The following is a 26,771-nucleotide window of genomic DNA, read 5'->3' as shown; positions in this document are numbered from 1 at the left end:
TTGTAAATGGATTATATAGACATTTTGAGCATGTTCAGGCTACTGTCATGATTTAACAATAGTATTTCTTCTCCTGAGGATGTCTGCGACCAGAAACCCTGAGTGCTGCTGACGGAGAGGAAGAGGGATGAAGAGTTTCAGCACTTCTCCAACTCTGCCAGCACACTTTGTAGTTGATCCACGAGCACTGTAGAGGACAGACAGCAGCAGTGTTATTATTATCATTATTCTTAGAGATGTTAGATCAAAATGATCTTTTTCACAATTTGACAAATTATTAAAAAAACTGATTGATTGGTATTTATTATGGTTAAATAATAGTGTGAGGAATAGAGTATAGACCCTTTTACTGTTAGTAAACAGTGTGATGTTTGTTGGTGGGCGGGGCTTAGCTGGAGGCAAAACAGTTCTCCACAGACATTAGCTAGCGCTAGCTAACAAGTCCTGTTGTCTTGTTTTAGACGATGGAGGAAGAGCGTTCATAAATTGGGAGCGCTGTCTGAATGTAGCGTTGGGTTATCCAGAGCAGCGCACTCTCAGAGTGGCAGAGCGCACTCTGGACACTGTGTCTGTGGAGACGGAGCAGCAGAGCGCCGAGCGGAGTGAATGTGTGATTAACTTAACCGTTGGTTCATTCATGTAGAAATATAACGCTGCGTTTCTTCCACCAACAGGGCTCTCATTTTAGTGTAGAGCGTCAGACTGAATTTACCAACGCACCATGTCAGGTCACTCACTCTCCGGGACCGCCAGTGTTACTTGAATAAGTAAACACTGACCAACGGGACCAGACTGGCCGACCCGTATGCTCTCACTCAGTGGATGGATGATGTCACAGGAAGCCAATCTTACAAAGGAGGACCACACTTGTTTGTTTTGCTATGGAAGCTAACGTTAGCTAATGTGCTAAAAAGTTAGCGTTGCAGAGAAATCCAATCTTCCTCTTAATCCCTCCCCAGTTTCTGATGAGGTGGACATGATAACCCTTAATACACATAACCTTATTCATCCCTACAACAGGAAATACTTTTTCCCTAACCTGATATGAAGTGTGCGCTGCACATGTGAGCATTTTTGATGATGGCCTCCGTCCAGTCCTTTGGTCTTATCACATTTAACCATAGTTGTCTTTGTTTTTGTTGACGGGCAGTGGCGGCTGGTTTTGAGCCATGACTCCTTCTATTCTGGCTCCCAATAACACAACAAGACAACACACATTTTAACACTCCTATGGAGCCTACAGCCCTGTGGGGGAGAGGCAGGTTTTGCCTCCAACTAACAAACTGACGTCAGTGTGATGTCGGCCCTAAAAGGGTCTATTTGAGCTAACATTAGACTGGATGCTTCCTGACATCATAAACAGTCTTTAAGAATGAACTTTTCCTATTTTGCTATGACAAAAATCACATTTTTCATTCTCCCAAAACATCAACCTTCTACACAAAGAGTTTCATCACTGAAATGTGTTGGCTCACTCATTTATAAGTCAGTCTGGCAGATCCAGCATCTAAATATATACTGAAAGGTATCAGTGGGCGGTGATGGCGGTGATTGTAAGTTACCTCCAGCAGATGGTCTCTGGAAGCTATCATAGTCCCGACAGGAGTTGATCACAAGTTGTAGTCCCTTAGGACATTCGGGGAGCGGCTCCTGATATTTCTCTTTGCCTACTTTCTGATAGATGTCTTGGTTTTCCAAACCTGGAAGAAAAGGCGGACCACATTAAGAACAAAACGTCCAGTTACCAGGAGAAAATGTTGGAATTATACATTTCATCGGGTCCTAGGTCCATTCTCAATGGACCGCAAATGACTCACAAACATGTCAATTTTGTAAAAACAAATTTCATTTTTTTAGAACGGTAAATTTCTAGCACACAGATTTTATTTCCAAGTGCCGTTCCCTGCTATAGATTGAGTGACTAACGAACAGCTATTTGACAGAGACAGCAAACTAGCTCCACAACATGGCCAAACACAAGTATGACGCTGAATATATTAAACTGTGTGGACCTTACACTAATGACTAAGTAGAGATCTGAACCCTGTGACTGGACTAGGTGGGACCCCCTGCTCTAGGTGCTATCACCATGACTCAATCAATGGCAATGTCTGTCTGTTGGTTGTGACATTCATGTTCCCCAGAGGATGAATTTTAATAACTTTGGTGATCCTCTGACATTTCATCCACTGCCATCATCATCAGGTTAACTTTAATTTGTGCGGTACTATAGTTTATGACCAAAAACCTGCAGTATTAATGACATTTCCACCTCCACTGTACTTTGTGCCCACTGTTAATTAGCAAATGTTAGCATGCTAACAAGCCAAGCCAACATGGTGGACAAAATAGACTGCATAAAAAAGTGGATGTAGCCACAGTGACGTAACCCATCAGTTTGTGGATGTCTATTTTGAAGCCTCGCAGTCTGGTCATCACCATCTTTTTTTGGGGGGCCAGATATGACTGTATTTGGATGAGAGGATGGATCTGTCCTATACTAGACATGTTTTCCCCACATATATATAACATGCTAATTTTATTAGCATAAGCCAATAACATTTTACATTCCTCAAATTAGGCTAATGGCGAGCAGATTTTCATCCACTCATTTGAAGCCAGGATAAATCACAAACAAGACTTAAAATATTTTGTGGTGGCTTTATTGTCTTGACAATTTATTGTTTCTTATCTGTTAAAGAAAAGTAAATAAAAGCTGTGTTTCCTCTGAGAGAAATGGTTTTCACTTTATAAAAATAAACAGGAGGTCTGCAGTGGTGTAGGCTTTGTACGCATCTATGCAGAGCCTTACCCGTAGGTGCAGCATCAGTTCAGTGCAGAAGTATAAACCTCACTTAACACTGTTGGCCACGAGGTGTTTGACCTTTAAAAAGAGTTGCGTTGCTCTGGGGTCAATGATGATGTTTTATTAAGGAAGCCATCTATGGTCAACTGGGAAACATTATCAAATGCTTTGGCTCAGATCCCTTTAAATGGACAGTTCTGGTGTGCTGCTGTATGGGCACGTTACACACTGACTTCAACACATAAGGGTGGTTACACAAACCAACAAAAAACACAGGCTACTTGATGGCATTGAGATTTTTCATGCACTCAGCCATGGTGAGCAACCAAGGATTCCTGTTTTTCACAGATGGCTGTCAGAGCTAAAGGAGGCGAGTCCTCGATGCTAAATACAGGAAGTGTGGCGTTGGATATTGATCGTTTTGTTCGGCAGGTACACACCTTCAAAAGGTCTCCTACTGGTTGCAACTTCCCACAGGACGATTCCAAAGCTGAAAGACAACATTTCAAAGTTAGTGATGACTTCTTACCTCCACTCAGAATTGTGTTTTTCTTGGCAGGCGTTACTGAGTCGGTTTTCACATTCATCTGCTGAAGGAGGAAACTTTCTTTGAGCTCACTAAAGGCTCTGACACTCAAAGCCGACGTTCGGCCATCAGTCAAATTTGGGCCATCGGTGAGCATCCATGGCCCTTGCTGCTATGGTGTGTCCCACACTGTTGGCCCTTGTTGGTGTTAATCTGCATTTTTTCCTCTGATTCAGCATGTTGAATTGACGTTGGAGATGGCTTAGCTCGTTGTTAACTGAAATCACTCTGCTTGGCAGTTCAGCTCAGTACACCAGAAGAGAAACAGAAGTGAGGAAAGTAAACAAAGAGCTAAAGTCTAGAGGGAGTCAAACCAAAACAAACTTGCTCCATAAAGTAAAATAATTTTCTTAAGTCACTGAGCTCTTCAGCAGAAATGTTTCCTGATGGTTTGTGTTATTGTTCACTGGCATACAGTAAATATGCTCTGTTCTTTCAACACTGGATTGAGTTGTTAATGTGCTAACTGGCTAACTAGTTTTAAGACGGTTTTTCAGTTTCCCTTTTCGAATGACAAATACAGATTACTGCCGTCTGCTGGTGTTGAGAGTCATTTCCTCTCACGCAGGTGTATAACATACATGCTGGCTGGCTGTTGGTTGAGGTGATGCAGCAGGGAGCTTTTGTCACCACCAGCTCTCTAAAGTCGGTTTAGTGTGTCTAATGCTGCGTTCGTGGAGACATAAAATCCTGCCATGACTTGGCCGACAGACATGACAGACTACATGTTAATCCATGACCAATCATCGCTGGTCATCTTTCACAACGTGTGTGATGTCATGGGGTTATTCTTGTCCTATTTTCATTATTATTACTGTTATTATTTCAGTCACTGTGTCTGTTCATGTGCCAGCTGAAATGTTGTTGCAGTAATTTAAAGTGCCACCAGATGTTGGTTAGTTTTGGTCTCACTCCTTCTCCACTTCAGCTGTTTGTTTACTTTCCTCACTTCTGTTTCTCTTCTCGTGCACTGAGCTGAACTCCCAATCAGAGTGATTTCAATCAATGACGGGCTCCACTGTGTCAAACGTTGATTCAACAAGTTGAATCGGCCAAAAAAAGCTGACAGGGGCAACAGTGCAGGACACACCGCGCCGAAGAGGGCGGCAGACACTTAAAAAAGGCCCAACTTTGACCAACAGCTGATCTTCAGCTTGGTGTATCACATCCTTTAAATCTCAGTTTAACACCTGAACATACCTGCAGGACTTTGTGATATCACTATTATACTGGAACCAATCATTGTAAACCCTTAATAAATGGTGACTTCATATAAAGTAGGCCCACATAATGGAACACCATACAGTGCAGGTTGTGAGCAGCTGAACAGAGGAACTCCTGGTTGGTATCGGACCTGTAAATCTCGCTCTCTTTGCTGTAGCCGAGGTTGATGTCTTTGAGCATTTCAGGAGACGTGTAACTCAGGGTCCTGTCCTTCTCTTTGGTCTTCTTCGGCTTCCTCAGTGATGTCTCAGTTTTTGCCAGTTCAAAACCTCCCAGCTGAAAATGACAACACAGAGATATCCTTCATCTCACACACACAAAAACACACACCAACACCTTAAATCCCGTCAGCAGTTCCAGCAAGCAGTGGTCTCAGTACCTTGACTTCGTCGCCTTCGGTTACCAGGAACTTGCTGCTGGTGATGCATCCATGAACCTTAGATTTTTCTTCAGCCTGGTGCAGTCTAAGACACGACATCATAAACAATAAATAAAACAGACAGAATTTAATTTTAATTTTTTTCTGTATCATCCACTACTGTTACAGGTGAGAGGTGGGTGTTCCCTTTTTCATTCCAGTTTCCTGTGTTTCTTGGAGAAAAAAGGGAGTGCTGCACTGGTTTAAGGCTTTGTGTAGTTGTAAAAAATCAGGTGCTCTTCAAGGATGGGGGCAAAGAGTCACTCAGTGTAAAAGTTCCCAGTACAGGCAGGCAGTCCAAAAATGCATCCGAGGCTCTCTGACTGTAGTTAAAAAGTCCTTTATCAATACATGGATAACCAACGTATTCCAACCAGAGAGTCTTTATCAGGGTGTGAACTTCATTGGTAACAGGTGTGCAATTTAAGGCTGAATCCAAATGTCTCCCCTCTGGACCTGCAGACTGAGCCCTCGTGGGCTTCAGTTGTACATTGTGTGACATATTTACCATCATCACATAAAGTCTGCGAGGGCACAGACTGGCGACTGCTGACAGACTTTGAGACTGTTTTACTTGTTGCCGTTGAAGCGGTCAACTATCGCTGCTGTCATATTCATATATATGTCATATAAGTTGGTGAACAGTACCTACTCATCTGTCCCTGCAGATAACAAGATATAAATACCATGTATACCCTCGCAGACTTTATATGATGACAGTAAATACATCACACTACGTACAACTGAAGTCCGCAGGAACCAGTCTGCAAGTCCAGAGGGTGGACGTTTGGACTTTACACACTGATGAAGACTCGCTAGTTGAAACGCATTGGTTTATCCATGTATTTATAAAGGATTTTTAACTTCAATCAGAGAGCCTCGGATGATTTTTGGACTGCCTGCCTGTACTGTGGACTTGTACATTCAGTGACCTCGCTAGTTGTTGTTTTTTATCTTCCTGTGTTTCTTTTTCAATATTTCTCACCTTTGGCTCCGCCCTCCCTGCTGCTTGCTGTGATGAGTGATCAAGAACACTGCCGTCTAATAATTCATCACGGACGTGGTGGCTACATAAGATTTAGAGTTGGATAAACTTTTACTTGTAACTTTTTTTACTTGTATTTTTACACTGTTGTACTTCTACTTTTACACAGGTTAAAATCTGAGAACTTCTGCCACCGCTGCATGCACATAACAATACTGTGTCCTCCATTATTTAAATGAAACAAACGTATAATATGTGACTGTAGGAGACTGACGCATAGAGTCCCCGTGCTGCGTCCCGACACATGCGAACTTTTGTGATCCAGGACAGGCTGCTACCAGACTTGTCCAGAACTTGACGCAGACTTCCTTTCTCACAGTACTCCATGATGAGGAGGAACTCAGGGTGGGGTCCTACAGGAAGACACAAGGACACGTCACATCACTATCATTTTGAAGGTACAATGATGACGTTTGATGTTTTGTCGTCTACATTCTGCAGTTCTCTCACCGTTTTCGTTCTGAACACAGATGCCAAACATTCGCAGGATGTTGTGCGACTCAAAGCGCTTCATGGTTTCAACCTCCTTTTCGAAAATTTTTCGCACCTCCCTGCATGTGGAGACAGTGTTTCTGTTGGCAATGAATATTTAAGAATGACAGAATCTCACACACTTGTACAAACTGACACACAGGGCTACGTGTTGATACAAAGGTTGAGCTCAGATTTTCATGTCAGCTGGTTTTTCACCCCGCCTTCTAACACGGCTTTCACTTTCCAATATGGTCGGACAACAAATCGCACAAGCTAGGTCTTCTCAAGCACAAGATGACCAACAGTCCCACTGATCCAACGGCAGAAAGCTGTGGAGGGGGTTTAGAAGATATTTGACCATTCAGCGAGCAGTTCTGATGCAGTGTACTGGTGCCTGAAAGGTACAGTGTGCAGGTCACAGTGGCCTCCAGCAGGGAGGTTGCAGAACTTAAACTTCTCCCATGGGCTTAGTTTGTGGGAGAACTACAGTGGCTGATGTGAAAATGCAAATGGCCCCAACTAGAGCCAGTGTTTAGTTTGTCCATTCTGGGCTTCTGTAAAAACAACATGGCGGACTCCTAGGACCTGCTCCGTATGTAGATATAAACTGCTCAGTCTAAAAAAACATGATCAATCAGGTACTTATAAGCTAATGAAACATAGTCATGAATGTTATATTTAATTTCTGCCAATATTCCCCCTTTAATCCTACACACTGGATCTTTAAGTGTAAACAGGGCATGTAGTACAAGGTTGATAACAATTTTGATGCTGCTGATGAAGCAGCAACAGCCTCTAGCCTTAGACCAACAAGACGGACCAATATGGTCTCATCCCAAGTCGTCACATGTCACCGCTTTGCCAGTAACCTTTCACGTCTACATATTAGGTGTTAGGCATCCTGCGTCTAATGTTGATGTCCCAGGATGCCGCTACGTCAACAAAACCAGATGGTAAGGTTTGGTTCTGCATTCAAACAGGAAGCGAACACCAGGCTCTCGGGTCAAAGTCTGGGGTTTGTTGCACCCATCCACCATCCCTCTCGCCTGCCCTACAGGGACTTTCCAGCCCCTTATATTACCAGCGGTGTTTCAACCTGATGCTGTCCGGCGGTGTATCATACCACCGCAACAGATGCTGTCCGACCGCGGTATGAACTCATCCACGTGTCATAATACAAATGCCATCTGGCCAGTCTGCCTCATAATAAAGGAGGGAGGCTTCATCTGGTTTCTTCCTTTTTTTCCTGTTGAATGTTTATTTCGTCCGCCCAGCCTGTTCTCATTTCGAAGTTGTTAAGAACTGCTGCTTTGTCAGTGATTTCAGCGTCAGACACCTAATGTGTGCTCATCTTTTTCCTCTGATCACTTCAGATCCAGACGTTTGGGATGATTTTATCAGAAGCTTAATTATGCACAGAGGTCTCTTTCTCTCCGGAACAAATGGACCAGGTGATTTAAACTAGAAAAACACTTAATAGAGCAGTTTTGCATTAAAAAAAAAAAAAATCTGTGTTTTTGTTACTCTTATGTCGCGGAGGGGCTGCTAACTATGACGGCCGATGCAAAAACACGAATGTCAGTGTTTGAGTTGTCTGCTCTGGGCTACTGTAGAAACATGTTGCTGTTAACATGCCGATCTCCGTAGATGAGGATCTGCTCCCTGTGTAGATATAAACAGCTCATTCTAAAGTAATGGAAACACCACAATTCTCATATCCAGGTGATTATACACTACACACAACATGTTTATAATATTATATTCCATTTAAGCCAATATATATCTCCAGTCAAAAAGGTTTCTGTGTTATAATTCAGTATTGAATGTGGTGCAGACCTTGGGTTGGTGTTCAAAGGGTCAATGTATCTCTTAATGGCCACCGGGAATTTCTTGAACTGTCCTTTGTAGACCTCTGAGGTTTCTGTTGTCATGAAGGGTTTTTTGGATTCTCCGTAGTCCAGCTCGTGTGGTTTGATCATTCGGATGTCTTCATCAATGGCTCTGGGCTTATTCACTGTGAAAACACATGGTCACAGGTCGTGTTTGGTTTGATTACATTAGGTGCAATAACAGTCTTGTAACTTGTCAAACTGTTTTAGTCACTTGGGGGCAGCAGAAACAAGTAGTGAACACAACACTGACACATCATCACCTCCTGAGTCATAATGTTGAACTCATTAGCCAAAGATGTTTTTTGTGTTTGTGTCACCTGATGTGTATCAGGCCAGCATTATCTCTCTCGAGCTCAGACAGAAAGACCAGTTAAGAAATATAAACTTGTATTGAAGAGGCTTTTGCACACCAGGATAATCAGCTTCTGTCATCAGGTGCGTTGGCACAGCAGAAAGTCCTTAACATGGAAAGAAGGATTGCCGCACACTGACTTGCACTGACACAACAATGGTTTTTAATGAAAATTTAATTAAAAACCATTGCTGTGTAAGTGAAAGTCAGTGTGCGGGCTTTCCAAGAAATATAAACTTAACATGCTCAAGGCAATTGAATCAGGCTTGTCTGACTAGGTTGGAACTGGTCCACAAACTGGTGTGGAATCCCAGGTATTTAACCTCTGAGGAGGTCGTCACAAGGCCACTGATGTCATTGGTGCGTTAGTGCTCCAAGGTCTGTCAACGGTGGTCATTGAAACTCCTGCTGCAAAGGTGGTCGTTGGGTCGTGGGGGATAGGTGGTGTCCTCCACCTATAATGCTGTCCTTTCGTCCTTGCCCAGGAGATTTAACAGCTTAACCTCTAAAAACAATGGTCGTTCACAAATGGCCTCATGTGACTCTAACGACTAGAACGACCGCTGTTGACACACCATTGGAGCACTAACGCACCAATGACATCACTGGCCTTGTGAAGACCTCCTTAGAGGTTAAATTCCTGGGTTTCCACACCAGTTTGTCAGACTAGTTCCAGCCTAGTCAGACAAGCATGAATTAGGATTTGTCTGGATATGTTTGCACTTTGTTACACCCTCACAGTTAGAAACTCCTCTGTTTGCTGGAGAAACCAAAATGCACAGCACTACTGTGTCTTTTGGGACTGCCCTGTTATTAAAGACTGCCGCAGAGGGATACACAAAGCCCTACAAGATATTTTCAAATGTGCTGTACCACTAGAGAATGGGTTTATATTATATCATCTGGCTTTGAAGAAAGGGTATAATGGCTCCAGTTCCCTGTCAGAAAATCACTGTCTGATGGAAAGGTGAAGCAGTGAACGCACTCTCAATGTGGTGTACACTTATATTGATTTTTTTTAGGTGGCTAAAATACAATTTGTTGCTGCCCCCGTTCACAGCAGTGTATTGCTTCCATGTCAGACTCTGGCCTGCTTCTCCACACTGGGGGCGTGCCGACTGACATCTACAGTAAGTAATACACTTTCTATGTAAATGACCCCGTACACCCCCCTACAAAAATCTAATCTACACCTTTAAGAAGCTGAATCAGCTGCACTCAGGAGAAACAAGAGAAACACACTGTGAGCGACTGGACGGTCTGAGTTTCTTTAGACTTATCTCATCATCTTGTTTTATCCCACATGATGTCAGTGCCATTATTGTGTCTGAGACCAGCAGCAACACATCAGTGTCTCACACAGTCACACTGGCTTATGCTGAGGTGTTTTGGTGTACTCACAGATCGCCACAATCTTTTCCACATTGTTTCTGACGGACTCGAATTCTTTGATCATGGCCTCCATTTTCTCCTGCTGCTCCTTCTGGAACTCCTTGAGCACTGAGGAACAAACAAACACTGATGAAACAAAACCAGACAGACAGACAGACACTGAGTCCAGTCCAACCTTACACAGGGACGGCATTTTACTGAGCACTTCATATCTTCATCTTAGTCTTTGGTTCAGTCAAACTAAAATTACATGACTGATTTTGTCGTGAGAACGTTTCAATGAGGACCTTGAGGGACTACAAGGTTCCTTGAACTCATTCGTGTTTGCTTTCTTGCTGACAAACTGAGTGGAAGTTGATGGCTTCAGAAGTGATACCTGTATAAAGCCCCGTTTCCACAGAGCAGATCAGTTCAGTTCAGTTCAGTTCAGTAGTTTCCGTTCCCACAGTGTAAAGTTGTGGATGGTCCCAACAGAAGCGTTCCTTAGCGTCCCCATGTTTGGTCCCCCCTCTGTTGGGGTACCTAGCACACAGATCTGGTACTAAAAGGTGGAGCTGTGAACACTGCAGTCTGATTGGTCAGTAGAGGACGGTCACTCTGCTCAGGGCTGAGTTGTGTCTGGTTTTGAGGCTCATGTAACCACTGTTCATACTGTGGAGAGTTTTATTAGTAAACTGTAACTATAAAATGAAAGGATGTTTTGCTGCCTCTCACAGCAGCTGGAGTCTGAGAAAAAATAACTTCATTCACTGGGCCGACTGCCGGCAACTTTTAAGGTGGAACGTTAACTTGTAATGTTACTCAATGCATGAGTTGATGACGTGAATCCTTCAAGGTGAAAATGTAATTGATATAAGTGCTACCTTCTTAGCGCACAGTATTTTTTAACCCTTATCTTAAGCTACACCACAGTTTTAATCATCTGAAGAGAATGCACATATGATTTATTTGATGCTCCTGATGTTAATTCCTCTCAACATAAAACTTTTACAGTTTAAAACTGAAACATTTTAAATTTAATCTCATGTATATCGACTGAGTTGCTTCCTTCCTATCATCTTCACTCAACATATTCCACAAAGTCCACGGCACATTCGCTCACATTTCTGCAGCTCGGCGTCATCCTCCTTCCCGTCCACCTCATCCTCTTTGGAGCTCAGTTCGAAGACCTTGCGCAGCATGTTCCCCTGCTCCACCTGCAGAGCCCCAGACAGGACCTGGAAGGCATCATTGAGGCGTCTGTTCACAGTCTTGAACTCGTCTTCGTGGCTGCCAGAGTCCAGAACGCGCCTCACCCAGGTGGCCTTAGTGTACGTCTCGATGAGGTCCTGTGCTAATTTCAGAGTGACGGAGAGTTCCTTGAGGGGTCTCTCCACGTCAGCAGAGATTTGTCCCTGTCCCATCTGTTTGATGGACCTCACCAGCTCCACCAGAGCATTGACCCGGTCGTAAACACGGCGGCAGCGCTTCTTATTGGCCTTTACTTTCTCAACAAGTCCGTAGATCTCTGAGGCGATGGATAAGATGGGCTCTATGACGTCCATGACCAACTGCAGAGAATGAAAAAGGAATAAATCAGAGCTGAAGGCAAATGAATTCAAGTTTAAGCAAATGTTAGTTGATTTAGGTAACTGGAACCAAACTGAGCTGAGGAAGTCTGACTTAAGGGCAGCGATGGAAAATGTACTCACATCACAAGTCAAAGTCTTCAAGTAAAAGCACTTGTTGGGCAGAATGGTCCCTTTCAGAGAGTTACATTATTATTTATATCATATTAGAATATTATTTCTGATGCTTTAACCCTCTGAGACCCACACAGACCCATTTTTATCTTTTTGGGGGAGACAACAATAGATGCCACAGAGAAGTGGTTTACATCATCTGAAAGCTGGGGACATGAAGATTAATTAGAGATGCAGCTCAGCTCTGTGAGTCAAGTTTATCTAGTCATAAATCTGTACTAAACACTGAGTTGTGGTTAGGTGCTATTAAAACGTTGTGGTGGTCCCCAACTGGTGGGTTGTGGTCGAAAAGTGGGTCGCAGGTCCATTCTTAATGGACCGATAGTGACTCACAAACATGTCAAGTTTGTAAAAAAAAAAAAACACATTTTATTTTTAAGTGCAGTGAGTTTTTATTGTGAAGCGCTGTTTCCTGCTGTAGAATGACTGACTACAAACAGCTGCGTGACAGAGACAAAAACTAGCTTGACGACACGGCTAAATGCAAGTATGATGAGGGGTTTTTTTGGGGAGTTTTTCCTGATCAGCTGTGAGGGTCATAAGGACAGAGGGATGTCGTATGCTGTAAAGCCCTGTGAGGCAAATTGTGATTTGTGATATTGGGCTTTATAAATAAAATTGATTGATTGATTGATTGACTGATTGATTGAATGTATTAAAGTGTGTGGACCTTAAAATAAAGACTCAGGAGAAATCTGGACCCCGTGGCTGCACCAGTTGGAAACCACTGGTTTAGAGTGTATAGGGGCTTAGAACATTATGATGGACGCATATATGGAGGCTATTCTCGTGCTGTATGATGTCTCATACGTTGTTGCAGCATCTTTCGGTTTAATGCCATTTGTAACACAGATTTGGATTGCATTGAATCTGAAATGTTAAAATGGTCAAAGATCTAAAATACCACATTAAGACATCTAGACCTTAAGAAACACCATAGAAAAATCCATGCTGTGATTAACTGATAAACTGTACAGTTCGCCCCATAGCGGTGGTCTGATGCCCTCCAGAAGGGGGGATATGGAGTGCAGATGACCTTCTGACTTGACCAAAGTCGGGTGTATAGGGAGAAGCAGAGTTGTTTATCTAAATCCCAGGAAGCAGCAGCTTGAATGATGAATGTGTGTGACTGTGTGTGTATGGGAAAGCTTGCAGGTCTGACACATATTTGTGAACTGATACTGCTCGTTTGTCTCACACTATAAACTGTTATGACGTCCCAGTTCAGCAGCTTTGTGCAAGTCTTTGTCAAAGTCTCTCTTATTTGAAGTCTCGTTTATGCTCAGCTGCTGCTTAGTGTAACAATTATTAATCCAAAGAGAGTGTTGTGAAAATGTTCAGTGACTTTTAATTCAGTCAGTAGGCTGGAAACAAAGGAACTATATCAACACAATAAACAGAGAAAATAAAACCAAAATAAAAAGAAATCAGAGCTTAGATCTGTTGATCCCAGTCTTTGAGTAAACTGACCTCGTCATGAAAACATTTGAACACATGTCAAATCTGAACTTTAATTCTCCGTACAGGACATGCTGGACCTCTTACAGTGTGATGAAAATAGGACGACCGTGAAATTATTCTTTTCTGCGTTTATTGAGTCTGTTCGTTTTTTCAACATTGTCTGTTGGTTTGGAAATCTGAGCCTTAAAAACAAGAACAAGTTGGGAAGAGTGGTGAAGTTGTGCTGTAAGATCACTGGTGTTACTTAAAATAACTTACAGCATCTGTATGAAGAGAGGGTCGCCTCTAAAGCTCGGTCCATTGTCTCAGACTCTCAACATCCCCTCCATGTGGAGTGTCAGTTGCCTCCATCAGGGCGGAGCTTGTGCCTCCCTAAATGCAGCACTAAGTGTTACGGATCATCTTTTGTTCCGTCTGCTGTCACTTCTCTTAACCACTGGTGACCACCTGTTTGTCCATGATTTATCCCTGACAGTGTGTGATTCTGGATTCTGTGCATCTATTTTGTTCTACAGCACAGACCAAATGGTGCTTCTAGAAAGAATATCTGCAGACCTGACTGTGAGAAGTTTTCACTGATATTATTTGTTAAATAGAAAAATGTAAAATATGTCACAGGTTCTCTGTAATTATCAGCACCTGGCTGCGTATTGATCTGGGCTGACACCTTATCAGCACTGAGGTGAACTGAGCTGATGTTATGTGAAGTTATGTGCAGAGAGGATTTCCCACGGGAGCGTCTCCCCTGAAGCCAATCAGGGGCCTCTCTGTAAAGCTGAGCAAGCTTTCAGGTGAGTGATTAGACCGTCCATTAATAATCCATGTTATAACATATCAGTCACAGTCCATCAGTGGTGGAGAAGTATTCAGATCCTTATGTAAAAGTACTAATACCACACTGTAAAAATACTCTGTTACAAGTAAAAGTATGGAAGTATAATCAGAAAAACGTAGTTAGAGTATTTAAAGTATCAAACTGTGACTGTTACATTATTATGATTCTGACTTTAATGTAAAATCAGGATGATGTTGTTGTAGTTGGTTGAAGTGACGCTCATTTTGATCTGCTGATTTTTTTCTCCATTAACTGATTTATTGTGAAAATAGTGAGACATGTTGGTCACAATGATCCAGAGCCCAACGTGACACCTCACATTGTTCAGCCCTTTTAAACAGGAGTTGTGCAAATTTGCAGGAAAGCCCAGTCAGTCTTTTTTCAGCATTGGCAGTATAAAAACAAAATCGGAGAGTGCAGCAAAATGCCGCCTACCTACTTTTGTTTATACAGAATGTGCCTTTTTCGGGACAATGGGGAGCGTGAGCAAGTAACAAAACGTGTAGCTCAGCGTGTGACGTAAACAGTGACGTGGGAGGGAAGCCGCGGCTGGTCAGTCCTTCGGCAATTCTCTCGTAAGTCGGCCCGTCCTTCACCGTCCCCGTCATCTGACGGTTAATGGCCTCTTTGTTTGCGAGGACAAGGAGGGCGCGCAATTCCTTGTCTCCCCAGTTGCTCATCTTTACAGTGTCTGTCAGGTTTGTGTTTCCCTCTTGCTACTAGCTGCTCGCTAATTCCTGCTATCAGCTGTTTCCTGTTTATCCACCGCCAGTGGCTCGCACGTGCGGCGTCATCAACAGCTCCTCCCACAAGTCATCAACAGCTCCTCCCACAAGTCATCAACAGCCCCTCCCACAAGTCATCAACAGCTCCTCCCACAAGTCATCAACAGCTCCTCCCACAAGTCATCAACAGCTCCTCCCACAAGTCATCAACAGCCCCTCCCACAAGTCATCAACAGCTCCTCCCACAAGTCATCAACAGCCCCTCCCACAAGTCATCAACAGCTCCTCCCACAAGTCATCAACAGCCCCTCCCACAAGTCATCAACAGCTCCTCCCACAAGTCATCAACAGCCCCTCCCACAAGTCATCAACAGCTCCTCCCACAAGTCATCAACAGCCCCTCCCACAAGTCTTCAACAGCTCCTCCCACAAGTCATCAACAGCTCCTCCCACAAGTCATCAACAGCCCCTCCCACAAGTCATCAACAGCTCCTCCCACAAGTCATCAACAGCTCCTCCCACAAGTCTTCAACAGCCCCTCCCGTTGCAGAAGGCCGCCTCGGTCTGTTTAAACTAAAAGGGTTCCACCAATATGTCTGCCCTACGAGGCGGAAAATTGGGCACCTCGGATCAACTCGCCAATCCGGCTGTGTGTGTCTAAACGCTCGCAGCTTGGCGGCAAAACGGCCCAACATTCACTGAAAATCTGGCAGTGTAAAAGGAGCTAGTGTGTCATCCAACCAACAGTCCAAACCAAGTCCTGAGTCCTGGAGATTCAGTTTTTACACAACTTATTTAAAACTGCAAACTTATTTTGAGAGAAATGTAATGCCGAGCAAATTCCGTTTTCTATCAACATAATGAGGGAATGTTGCAAGTTAACATATCTGGCGCACATTTGCAAATGTCTGTGTGTAATTGACAACAGAGTGAAAAATTGAATTTCCCCTCAGGGATTAATAAAGTATATAAAACTAAAAATTAAAAAAATTAAATTATCCTGGCTTCAAATCAATCAATTTTATTTATAAAGCCCAATATCACAAATCACAATTTGCCTCACAGGGCTTTACAGCATACGACATCCCTCTGTCCTTATGACCCTCACAGCTGATCAGGAAAAACTCCCCAAAAAACCCTTTAACAGGGAAAATATGAGCAGAGGAAATCTCTGTCGTCCCTAGGCTAATCTATACAATGTTAAACGCCACAGACTTGTGCTAATAACGTTAGCATGTTGTATTTGTTTGGAAAACGTGTTCAGTATAAGACAGTTGTTTTGTCAGTGAACCTTGTGAGTTGTAATGGAGCCAAATTATGTAATGTTAATTTTGTTAAATGTTGCTGTTGTCCCTGGTTTTATATGAGTAGAGGAAAAGAATGCTAGCTGCTAGGCTAATTTATACAATGTAAAATGCCATAGGCTTGTGCTAATAATGTTAGCATGTTGTATTTGTGAGAAAATGTGTCCAGATAAAGACAAGTGTGTTTGTGTGTGTGTAATGTGTTTAATGTGTTTAATGTATGTTTAATGTGTGTTTAATGTGAGTTTAATGTGTGTTTAATGTGAGTTTAATGTGTGTTTAATGTGTTTAACGCATGTTTAATGTGTGTTTAATGTGTTTAATGTGTTTAATGTGTGTTTAATGTATGTTTAATGTGTGTTTAATGTGAGTTTAATGTGTGTTTAATGTGCGGTTAATGTGTGTTTCTGTGTTTAATGTGTGTTTAATGTGCTCAATGTGTTTTTAATGTGCGGTTAATGTGTGTTTCTGTATTTAATGTGAGTTTAATGTGTGTTTAATGTGTTTAATGTGCGGTTAATGTGTGTTTCTGTGTTTAATGTGTGTTTAACATGTGTTTAACGTGTGTTTAACGTGTGTTTAATGTGCGGTTAATGTGTGTTTAATGTGTGTTTAATGTGTGTTTAATGTGAGTTTAATGTGTGTTTAATGTGAGTTTAATGTGCAGTTAATGTGTGTTTCTGTGTTTAATGTGTGTTTAACGTGTGTTTAATGTGTGTTTAACGTGTGTTTAATGTGTTTAATGTGTGTTTATTGTGTTTAACGTGTGTTTAATGTGTGTTCCTGTGTTTAATGTGTGTTTAGTGTGTGTTTAATGTGAGTTTAATGTGTGTTTAATGTGTTTAATGTGTGTGTGTTTTGAATGAAGTAAACTTGACAGTCTCAGTTTACAGTCTTCGGAGTGTGTCCATGGCTCTGGGGAAAAGGCTGTAGCCTACTAGAAGTATAAAGCAGCATGAAAAGTAAGGTAAAGTTCAAGTACCTCGATTTGTACTTGAGTAAAAGTGCTTATTTCAAAGAAAATCCTCTCTACAACAGAAGTGAAACTTGTCAGAGTGGATTTAACAGAACAGAAACAGAGAGGAGGATCTGACAGACTGAGTGTTCCAGGTCGTTTGGTGGTCATTAGGCAGTGGGAGGCGTTCTGTTCTCGGACACTGAAGCAAATGGCTGAGTAGAGATTTCTGGCACTTAACTTCCTTCCTCGGCACATGGAGAGGGGAAAACATCTGAAGAGACTAAGTTTTACCTCTCAACAAGACAACAGCTACAAGACCTCAGTGAGGAACAAATCTGTGTCCCAACAACACCACTGAAGTTGAAGTTGGAATAAAAATGAATACTCTGAACAGTTAGAGTGCCTCAAAAGAAACCCTCTTGTAAAACACTTCATACTCTGATCAGCTCTGTGTGACGACTAAAGGAGGATTCTGCCTCTTCAAATCCTGTGTTTTTGTTAAAAGAGAAAAATCTGAGTTTGTTGTCAGACAGGGCGAATACTATTTGCCCTCTTTATAAATGATCTTGAGGAATACTTAATTGTAAATGGATGTGAGCCGGCTCGATGTAGCGATGACATGATAGATAGTTACGTTAAACTCATGGTACTTATGTACGCAGACGACACTATCACCATGGCTACAACAAAAGAAGGACTGCAAAAAGGAATTGATCAAATGTGCCACTTCTGTAAGAAATGGAAACTAACTATAATAAAACTAAACTTACAATATTTGGCCACCGTAAAGTTGATGCTGAAATGTATCAGCTCCTCTGTAATGGTGAGGAGCTAGTAATTGTACATAGTTTTAAATATCTAGGAAGTCTTTTCAACTACAACGGGTCTTTCAAATCTGCTATCGAGGATTTCTATAAACGGGCTTCAAGAGCTCTGTTTTCTTTACTGTGTTGATAGGAAAGAACTTCTGGTCCAGAGACAAAATAGTAAAAGATGCACAATAGACGACAAGTTGATCTTCAAGTGACGGTTTAATAGCAGCGCTGCGGAGAAGGTACAGTTCTCTCAGTCTGTCACGTACATATCGACGCTTATATAGTTGGCCAAAACCCACGTCTGAAACCATCATACATTCCTCTAACCTAGGTAATGTTTTTCTCAGGGCACCCCTATGTAATTGCCTGGGGCCCCCTTGGTAACTGATTGGTGGCATCCCTATACACGTCATCCATTAGCATCCAGACTTTGGGTCTCTGCCAAAACCAGATCCAGATGTGCTGTCCATCAATCAGTACAATGAATACAAACATGATGTATGTCTATGCCTAGGTCACTTCATCCTAACATGTGTAAATGTAGGAAGTCTGATTTACCAATAGATATTAGACTAGAGCTTTTTGACAGGCTGGTGATGCCAGTTATGCTGTATGCCTGTGAGGTATGGGGGTTTGAGAAGGTAGACATTTTAGAGAAATTACACTTGAAATTCCTCAAGTATATTTTGAAAGTTAAAATGTCAACTTGTAATAATATGGTTTATGGTGAACTTGGAAGATAACCATTATGTGTTGATATCAAAACACCAATATCAGATGAATGCGGTTTTTCTTATGTTTGGTCAGACCACAGATGTGATAACATCAAATGTTTGAAGATGGCAGTTGAGCAGAGGTTAAAGGATCAGTTTGTGCAGAAGTGGCGTTATGCACTGCAGAGCATGTCCTCATGTGATTTACATTGTGAATTTAAAGAGGATTTTAAGTTTGAAAAATATTTACTCTGAAATCAAGAAGTACAGTCAGGCCATCTGTAACGTTCAATGAATGAAAGGTTTTGTAATTTGTGTAACGATGGCCAGATGAATATCACATTTTGTTTGAATGTAAAAATTTAACCATCTCTGAGAACTGAAACAAGTACTTGCCTAAATATTCTTTAAACCGCCCATCTATGTTCAAATGTACAGCTTTATTGCAGACTGATAATTCAACAACAATATGTAAACTGTGTGCTTTCTTGAATAAGGTTTTTTCAATGTTTTTTCATTCTGTTTACCATTTGCTTTGTTTTGTTTTTTGTCTTGTTTGTACTCCATACCACAATTGTGCTGAAGAGTTAATAAATATGGGTATGACTATAAAATAAAAATGTGGCCTATAGCTGATACCAATCTTTTGTTGTTGTCGTCTATTTTGTTTAGTTGTTATTTAGTCCCCCCATTTGTGCAGTGAAACAAAGAAATGTTCATAATAAAAAATAACCAAACTGTTTTATAGTGGCCTAATTAAACCCTTCATTACACTATATTTGAATGAGCACAAATTCAATCATATACATTTATGAAACAATCTTTAAAATAACCTTTCACATGAAAAACGGCTTCTTAAAGCCTCAGTGTGTAAAAATGGTGAGTAACAGTGACATCAGAGGTCAAATTCTAGATTTTTTTTTTCTTCTAGAGTTTTTCAGGAGTATCTAGTGACCAGGTGAATATTTATTTAGGAATCTAAACCATGTTACGATATGTTATAGCTTACCAGTGAGATATAGGTTACCAGTGATATATTGGTTACCAGTGAGATATTGGTTACCAGTGAGATATAGCTTACCAGTGAGATATAGCTTACCAGTGATATATTGGTTACCAGTGAGATATTGGTTACCAGTGAGATATAGCTTACCAGTGAGATATTGGTTACCAGTGAGATATTGGTTACCAGTGAGATATAGCTTACCAGTGAGATATTGGTTACCAGTGAGATATAGGTTACCAGTGAGATATTGGTTACCAGTGAGATATAGGTTACCAGTGATATATTTGTTACCAGTGAGTTATAGCTTACCAGTGAGATATAGCTTACCAGTGAGATATAGGTTACCAGTGAGATATTGGTTACCAGTGAGATATAGCTTACCAGTGAGATATTGGTTACCAGTGAGATATAGGTTACCAGTGAGATATAGGTTACCAGTGAGATATTGGTTACCAGTGAGATATAGCTTACCAGTGAGATATAGGTTACCAGTGAGATATTGGTTACCAGTGAGATATAGCTTACCAGTGAGATATTGGTTACCAGTGAGATATAGGTTACCAGTGAGATATAGCTTACCAGTGAGATATTGGTTACCAGTGAGATATAGGTTACCAGTGAGATATAGCTTACCAGTGCGATATTGGTTACCAGTGAGATATTGGTTACCAGGGAGATATAGGTTACCAGTGATATATAGCTTACCAGTGATATATAGCTTACCAGTGAGATATAGGTTACCAGTGAGATATAGCTTACCAGTGAGATATTGGTTACCAGTGAGATATTGGTTACCAGGGAGATATAGGTTACCAGTGATATATAGCTTACCAGTGAGATATAGCTTACCAGTGAGATATTGGTTACCAGGGAGATATAGGTTACCAGTGATATATAGCTTACCAGTGAGATATAGCTTACCAGTGAGATATAGGTTACCAGTGAGATATAGCTTACCAGTGATATATAGCTTACCAGTGAGATATAGCTTACCAGTGAGATATAGGTTACCAGTGAGATATAGCTTACCAGTGAGATATTGGTTACCAGTGAGATATAGCTTACCAGTGAGATATAGTTATCTGTGAGATATAGCTTACCAGTGAGATATAGCTTACCAGTGAGATATAGGTTACCAGTGAGATATAGGTTACCAGTGAGATATTGGTTACCAGTGAGATATTGGTTACCAGTGAGATATAGCTTACCAGTGAGATATTGGTTACCAGTGAGATATAGCTTACCAGTGAGATATTGGTTACCAGTGAGATATTGGTTACCAGTGAGATATAGCTTACCAGTGAGATATTGGTTACCAGTGAGATATAGCTTACCAGTGAGATATTGGTTACCAGTGAGATATTGGTTACCAGTGAGATATTGGTTACCAGTGAGATATAGCTTACCAGTGAGATATTGGTTACCAGTGAGATATAGCTTACCAGTGAGATATTGGTTACCAGTGAGATATTGGTTACCAGTGAGATATAGCTTACCAGTGAGATATAGCTTACCAGTGAGATATTGGTTACCAGTGAGATATTGGTTACCAGTGAGATATAGCTTACCAGTGAGATATTGGTTACCAGTGAGATATAGGTTACCAGTGAGATATAGGTTACCAGTGATATATAGCTTACCAGTGAGATATAGGTTACCAGTGAGATATAGGTTACCAGTGAGATATAGGTTACCAGTGAGATATAGCTTACCAGTGAGATATTGGTTACCAGTGAGATATAGCTTACCAGTGAGATATAGTTATCTGTGAGATATAGCTTACCAGTGAGATATAGTTATCTGTGAGATATAGCTTACCAGTGAGATATAGCTTACCAGTGAGATATAGGTTACCAGTGAGATATAGGTTACCAGTGAGATATAGCTTACCAGTGAGATATTGGTTACCAGTGAGATATTGGTTACCAGTGAGATATAGCTTACCAGTGAGATATTGGTTACCAGTGAGATATTGGTTACCAGTGAGATATAGCTTACCAGTGAGATATTGGTTACCAGTGAGATATAGGTTACCAGTGAGATATTGGTTACCAGTGAGATATTGGTTACCAGTGAGATATTGGTTACCAGTGAGATATAGCTTACCAGTGAGATATTGGTTACCAGTGAGATATAGCTTACCAGTGAGATATTGGTTACCAGTGAGATATTGGTTACCAGTGAGATATAGCTTACCAGTGAGATATAGCTTACCAGTGAGATATTGGTTACCAGTGAGATATAGCTTACCAGTGAGATATAGCTTACCAGTGAGATATAGGTTACCAGTGAGATATAGGTTACCAGTGATATATAGCTTACCAGTGAGATATAGCTTACCAGTGAGATATAGGTTACCAGTGAGATATAGCTTACCAGTGAGATATAGGTTACCAGTGAGATATAGCTTACCAGTGAGATATTGGTTACCAGTGAGATATAGCTTACCAGTGAGATATAGTTATCTGTGAGATATAGCTTACCAGTGAGATATAGTTATCTGTGAGATATAGCTTACCAGTGAGATATAGCTTACCAGTGAGATATAGGTTACCAGTGAGATATAGGTTACCAGTGAGATATAGCTTACCAGTGAGATATTGGTTACCAGTGAGATATTGGTTACCAGTGAGATATAGCTTACCAGTGAGATATAGTTATCTGTGAGATATAGGTTACCAGTGAGATATAGGTTACCAGTGATATATTGGTTACCAGTGAGTTATAGCTTACCAGTGAGATATAGCTTACCAGTGAGATATAGGTTACCAGTGAGATATTGGTTACCAGTGAGATATAGCTTACCAGTGAGATATAGGTTACCAGTGAGATATTGGTTACCAGTGAGATATAGGTTACGAGTGAGATATAGCTTACCAGTGAGATATTGGTTACCAGTGAGATATTGGTTACCAGGGAGATATAGGTTACCAGTGATATATAGCTTACCAGTGAGATATAGCTTACCAGTGAGATATTGGTTACCAGGGAGATATAGGTTACCAGTGAGATATAGCTTACCAGTGAGATATAGCTTACCAGTGAGATATAGGTTACCAGTGAGATATAGCTTACCAGTGATATATAGCTTACCAGTGAGATATAGCTTACCAGTGAGATATAGGTTACCAGTGAGATATAGCTTACCAGTGAGATATAGGTTACCAGTGAGATATAGCTTACCAGTGATATATAGCTTACCAGTGAGATATAGCTTACCAGTGAGATATTGGTTACCAGTGAGATATAGCTTACCAGTGAGATATAGTTATCTGTGAGATATAGCTTACCAGTGAGATATAGTTATCTGTGAGATATAGCTTACCAGTGAGATATAGCTTACCAGTGAGATATAGGTTACCAGTGAGATATTGGTTACCAGTGATATATAGCTTACCAGTGAGATATTGGTTACCAGTGAGATATTGGTTACCAGTGAGATATAGCTTACCAGTGAGATATAGTTATCTGTGAGATATAGGTTACCAGTGAGATATAGGTTACCAGTGAGATATAGTTATCAGTGAGATATAGCTTACCAGTGAGATATAGTTATCAGTGAGATATAGCTTACCAGTGAGATATAGGTTACCAGTGAGATATTGGTTACCAGTGAGATATTGGTTACCAGTGAGATATAGCTTACCAGTGAGATATAGTTATCAGTGAGATATAGCTTACCAGTGAGATATAGTTATCAGTGAGATATAGCTTACCAGTGAGATATAGCTTACCAGTGAGATATAGGTTACCAGTGAGATATTGGTTACCAGTGAGATATAGGTTACCAGTGAGATATAGCTTACCAGTGAGATATTGGTTACCAGTGAGATATAGCTTACCAGTGAGATATTGGTTACCAGTGAGATATAGCTTACCAGTGAGATATAGGTTACCAGTGAGATATAGGTTACCAGTGAGATATTGGTTACCAGTGAGATATAGGTTACCAGTGAGATATTGGTTACCAGTGAGATATAGCTTACCAGTGAGATATAGCTTACCAGTGAGATATTGGTTACCAGTGAGATATAGCTTACCAGTGAGATATTGGTTACCAGTGAGATATAGGTTACCAGTGAGATATAGGTTACCAGTGAGATATTGGTTACCAGTGAGATATAGCTTACCAGTGAGATATAGCTTACCAGTGAGATATAGGTTACCAGTGAGATATAGGTTACCAGTGAGATATAGGTTATCAGTGAGATATAGCTTACCAGTGAGATATTGGTTACCAGTGAGATATAGGTTACCAGTGAGATATTGGTTACCAGTGAGATATTGGTTACCAGTGAGATATAGGTTACCAGTGAGATATTGGTTACCAGTGAGATATAGCTTACCAGTGAGATATTGGTTACCAGTGAGATATAGCTTACCAGTGAGATATTGGTTACGTTAGGAGTGTTTTATTTCGAATTGTTTTGGTAACACGAGCAAACATTAGCACAGTAACGCTAAAATAACACGTTTTATGTGATAGTCACGGCACAGTGCGGCAAATATAGGTTGGTACGATTATAATATATGCGTCTCCAGAGTGTTCTTCCACAGGACACAGGGAGATGAGGAAGAGGAGGAAGACCAGGGAGAGGAAGGGGGCGAGGGGGTAGAGGCGGTGCAGGAACGGCCAGGGGAGGAGGTAACGTTAGTGTCTCGGCTCCCCAGAGGGAAGAGGAGGAGGAGAGGGCGGCAGCCTTCACAGCAGCGCCAGACGTATCAACAGATTAGGCTGTAGGCTAGGCTAACCATTTAGCTGTAGCTCTGGGATAACGTTAGCCAAGGCTAGGATAACGTTAGCACGTAAACGTAGCCATCATTGGAACTTAGACGAGAGGGGAAAGTAGTTGCAAACATGAAGCCAAAATGATTTTAAAACATCAGATTGAATTACCTGTCTAGCAGAAAGCAGGCAACCTCCACATCCCTTGTGAAATCCTTCTTTCCACCTGGAATAAGCAACGCCGATATTCACTCACGTTTTGTCCCGTCCTTGCTTATCTGATCTTTTTCTTTTATTTGGTGGCGTGGTTTCCCTCTTACAGGTCTTACAGGTTCACGCAGAAGCGCCCCGGATTGATCTTCATCTTAACCGTCTCCAGTGATGGCAAGTTCTAGGCAAACGTGAAAGGCGAAGTGCGTATATCTCTTTCGGCCACTGTATTCAAATATGGCGACGCAACAGGGCAGCCTCCAGCAGACGGCGCCCTGCCTGTGTATATATAGAGAAATCATTCTAAGCCTATGAGAAAGCTTCCATTTGTATGTGAATTGCATTACACTTTAGTAAATATATATTTATGAAAGCAATAGTTGATATTTGCTAATAAACAACCACGTAAATTACACATTGTAACTTTAAGTCTTTTTGCTGAAAATATCACGATTCCCTCTGGTATCTGTTTTATATTGCTGTAAAAACATCAAACAGCTGTTGCTTAAACCACTGAAATCATCAGGCCTGTATTTGGGACAGGTTTTTAATTCCTTTACACAAAACTGTAGTTCAGCAAAGATCGAGAAATACAATCAAATAGCTTATTCAAACCAGCATGAATTTTAATTTAATTTTTAATTTTATATACTTTATTAATCCCCCTGCAGAGAAATTCTTTTTTTTTCACTCTTTTTGTCATTAACACACAGGTTGATGGAATATTTAGGAATATTGTTTGTATAAAAATTAGGCTTCAGATAATATATCAATGATGAATCATTTATTTGATCTAACTCTGACAGACACAACAAATTCTCACTCTGATCTCGTCACATATTGACGTTTGCTCATGGACTCTCCACGCCCAGATACTAAGCACCTGGGTGTGTTGGTTGTTGGCGTTCTAGGACACCCTGTGAACTTCAGCCTGTTACATGCATTGTCTGCTTTCAAAACACACTTCTCCTTTCACAGGAAATGTACAGTTTGCATACAGTCTCTTTCAAAATAAACTAACACAAAAGAACAGGGTTTGGCTTTAGAATCTTACGGGACGCAAATATTTTCATTGTCTCATGTGGTGATAAGAGTGATAGCACATGTTATAGGAGCTGTTGTGCACAGATTTAAATACAGGTGTGCCTTGAGATTTTGGCTGGGCACAAAAGGTTTGAAAACCACTGGCTTAGTCTCAAATACAGAAGATTTGTTTTACTGTAGTTGTCATGTGGGTAACTTCTTTCTTCTTTCACTCTGTGCGTTCATGCATTCGTACGAGAAGCTGAATTCCACCTTAAACTCAGACAGGTGAGAGCATGAGGGAGGTATTTACGGCTGTCTGTTGCCCTGAGGGGAAATAACCTGCCTTTGTCTTTGTGTCAGTTTTATCATTCACCCAGTGACAGATCAGGGCTGGGTCAATGTTTTAAACATTTCTCTTCAGCAAAACTGCAAACCAACATTACAGTAACATCTGTTGTGCAGCTGTGTTGTGCTGAAGTAGACAAAAGACCTCTGATCTGTACATGAAGCTGCTCACAGACACAACAACGAGAGAACACGCACAGAGCTGTCAGCAGAGGAGCTCACTGTCAAAACAGTCAAAAACATAAAGGTTATTTACCTGTTAGTGGGAGTCAATGGAAGATACCCGTCTCAGTTGTGTGGTGTGAATGAGTGCTGGGTCAAAATGAAAGTGGCCTGTGCAGGGCTCGGCTCCTCCCCCTACTTCCTGTGCCTCTCTGAGGAAGTAGTTCCAGTGCTCCCCTCCTCTGAGTGTTAATCATGCTCCTGCGCTCTGACACACCCGGGATGTATGTTTCTTATCCTTGAAGCAGAGGCATAACTCACTGCAGAGGGGCGGAGTTGCAGAGCAGATAAGATGTGGGGGCTTCCCAAGTAACTGTTGTATTGATGATCTGTCAGGCCAGCTGGTTTTATGTTCGCACCCACCCAGATGATGTAATACTTGTAACAAGACAAACCACAGGCAATTCATCTGTTCACAGAGCAGGTCTTAAACATGCACTCAGGCCCTTTACTGTCATAAAAGCACCAATACTACACAAAATACTCCACAACAA

At 41.3% G+C, this 26,771-nt stretch overlaps 1 protein-coding gene across 2 annotated transcripts; it reads right to left on the bottom strand.

The window, feature by feature from the left end:
* Positions 1–26,451, bottom strand: LOC117261817 (mixed lineage kinase domain-like protein). 2 transcript variants are annotated; one of them, XM_033634335.2, is made up of 11 exons: positions 26,312–26,451; positions 11,292–11,739; positions 10,199–10,297; positions 8,390–8,567; positions 6,530–6,651; positions 6,294–6,432; positions 4,996–5,080; positions 4,747–4,892; positions 3,247–3,296; positions 1,563–1,700; positions 1–187 (listed from the first exon to the last, which is right to left on the bottom strand). In XM_033634335.2, exons 2-11 carry the CDS (start codon positions 11,731–11,733, stop codon positions 138–140), a joined length of 1,449 nt encoding a protein of 482 aa, XP_033490226.1. In that variant the 5' UTR covers positions 11,734–11,739; positions 26,312–26,451; the 3' UTR covers positions 1–137. The 2 variants fall into 2 exon arrangements, with proteins under 2 accessions (XP_033490226.1, XP_033490227.1); XM_033634336.2 differs by having other exon boundaries at positions 6,530–6,630.
* Between the last annotated feature and the right edge of the window lie 320 nt (positions 26,452–26,771).

Source organism: Epinephelus lanceolatus, chromosome 5 (assembly GCF_041903045.1).
Source record: "Epinephelus lanceolatus isolate andai-2023 chromosome 5, ASM4190304v1, whole genome shotgun sequence".
Classification (NCBI taxonomy): domain Eukaryota; kingdom Metazoa; phylum Chordata; class Actinopteri; order Perciformes; family Serranidae; genus Epinephelus; species Epinephelus lanceolatus.
Note: the sequence above shows the minus strand (reverse complement) of the source record. Positions and strands in the feature narration are given on the sequence as shown.

Coding starts and splice junctions, on each gene's coding strand:
- LOC117261817 (XM_033634335.2), bottom strand. CDS start 11,733: ATGGACGTCATAGAGCCCATCTTATCCATCGCCTCAGAGATCTACGGA. Junction 6,433..6,529: donor CTGTGTTCAGAACGAAAACG/GTGAGAGAACTG, acceptor GTCTTCCTGTAG/GACCCCACCCTGAGTTCCTC. Junction 1,701..3,246: donor CAGTAGGAGACCTTTTGAAG/GTGTGTACCTGC, acceptor CTTTTCTTCCAG/GTTTGGAAAACCAAGACATC.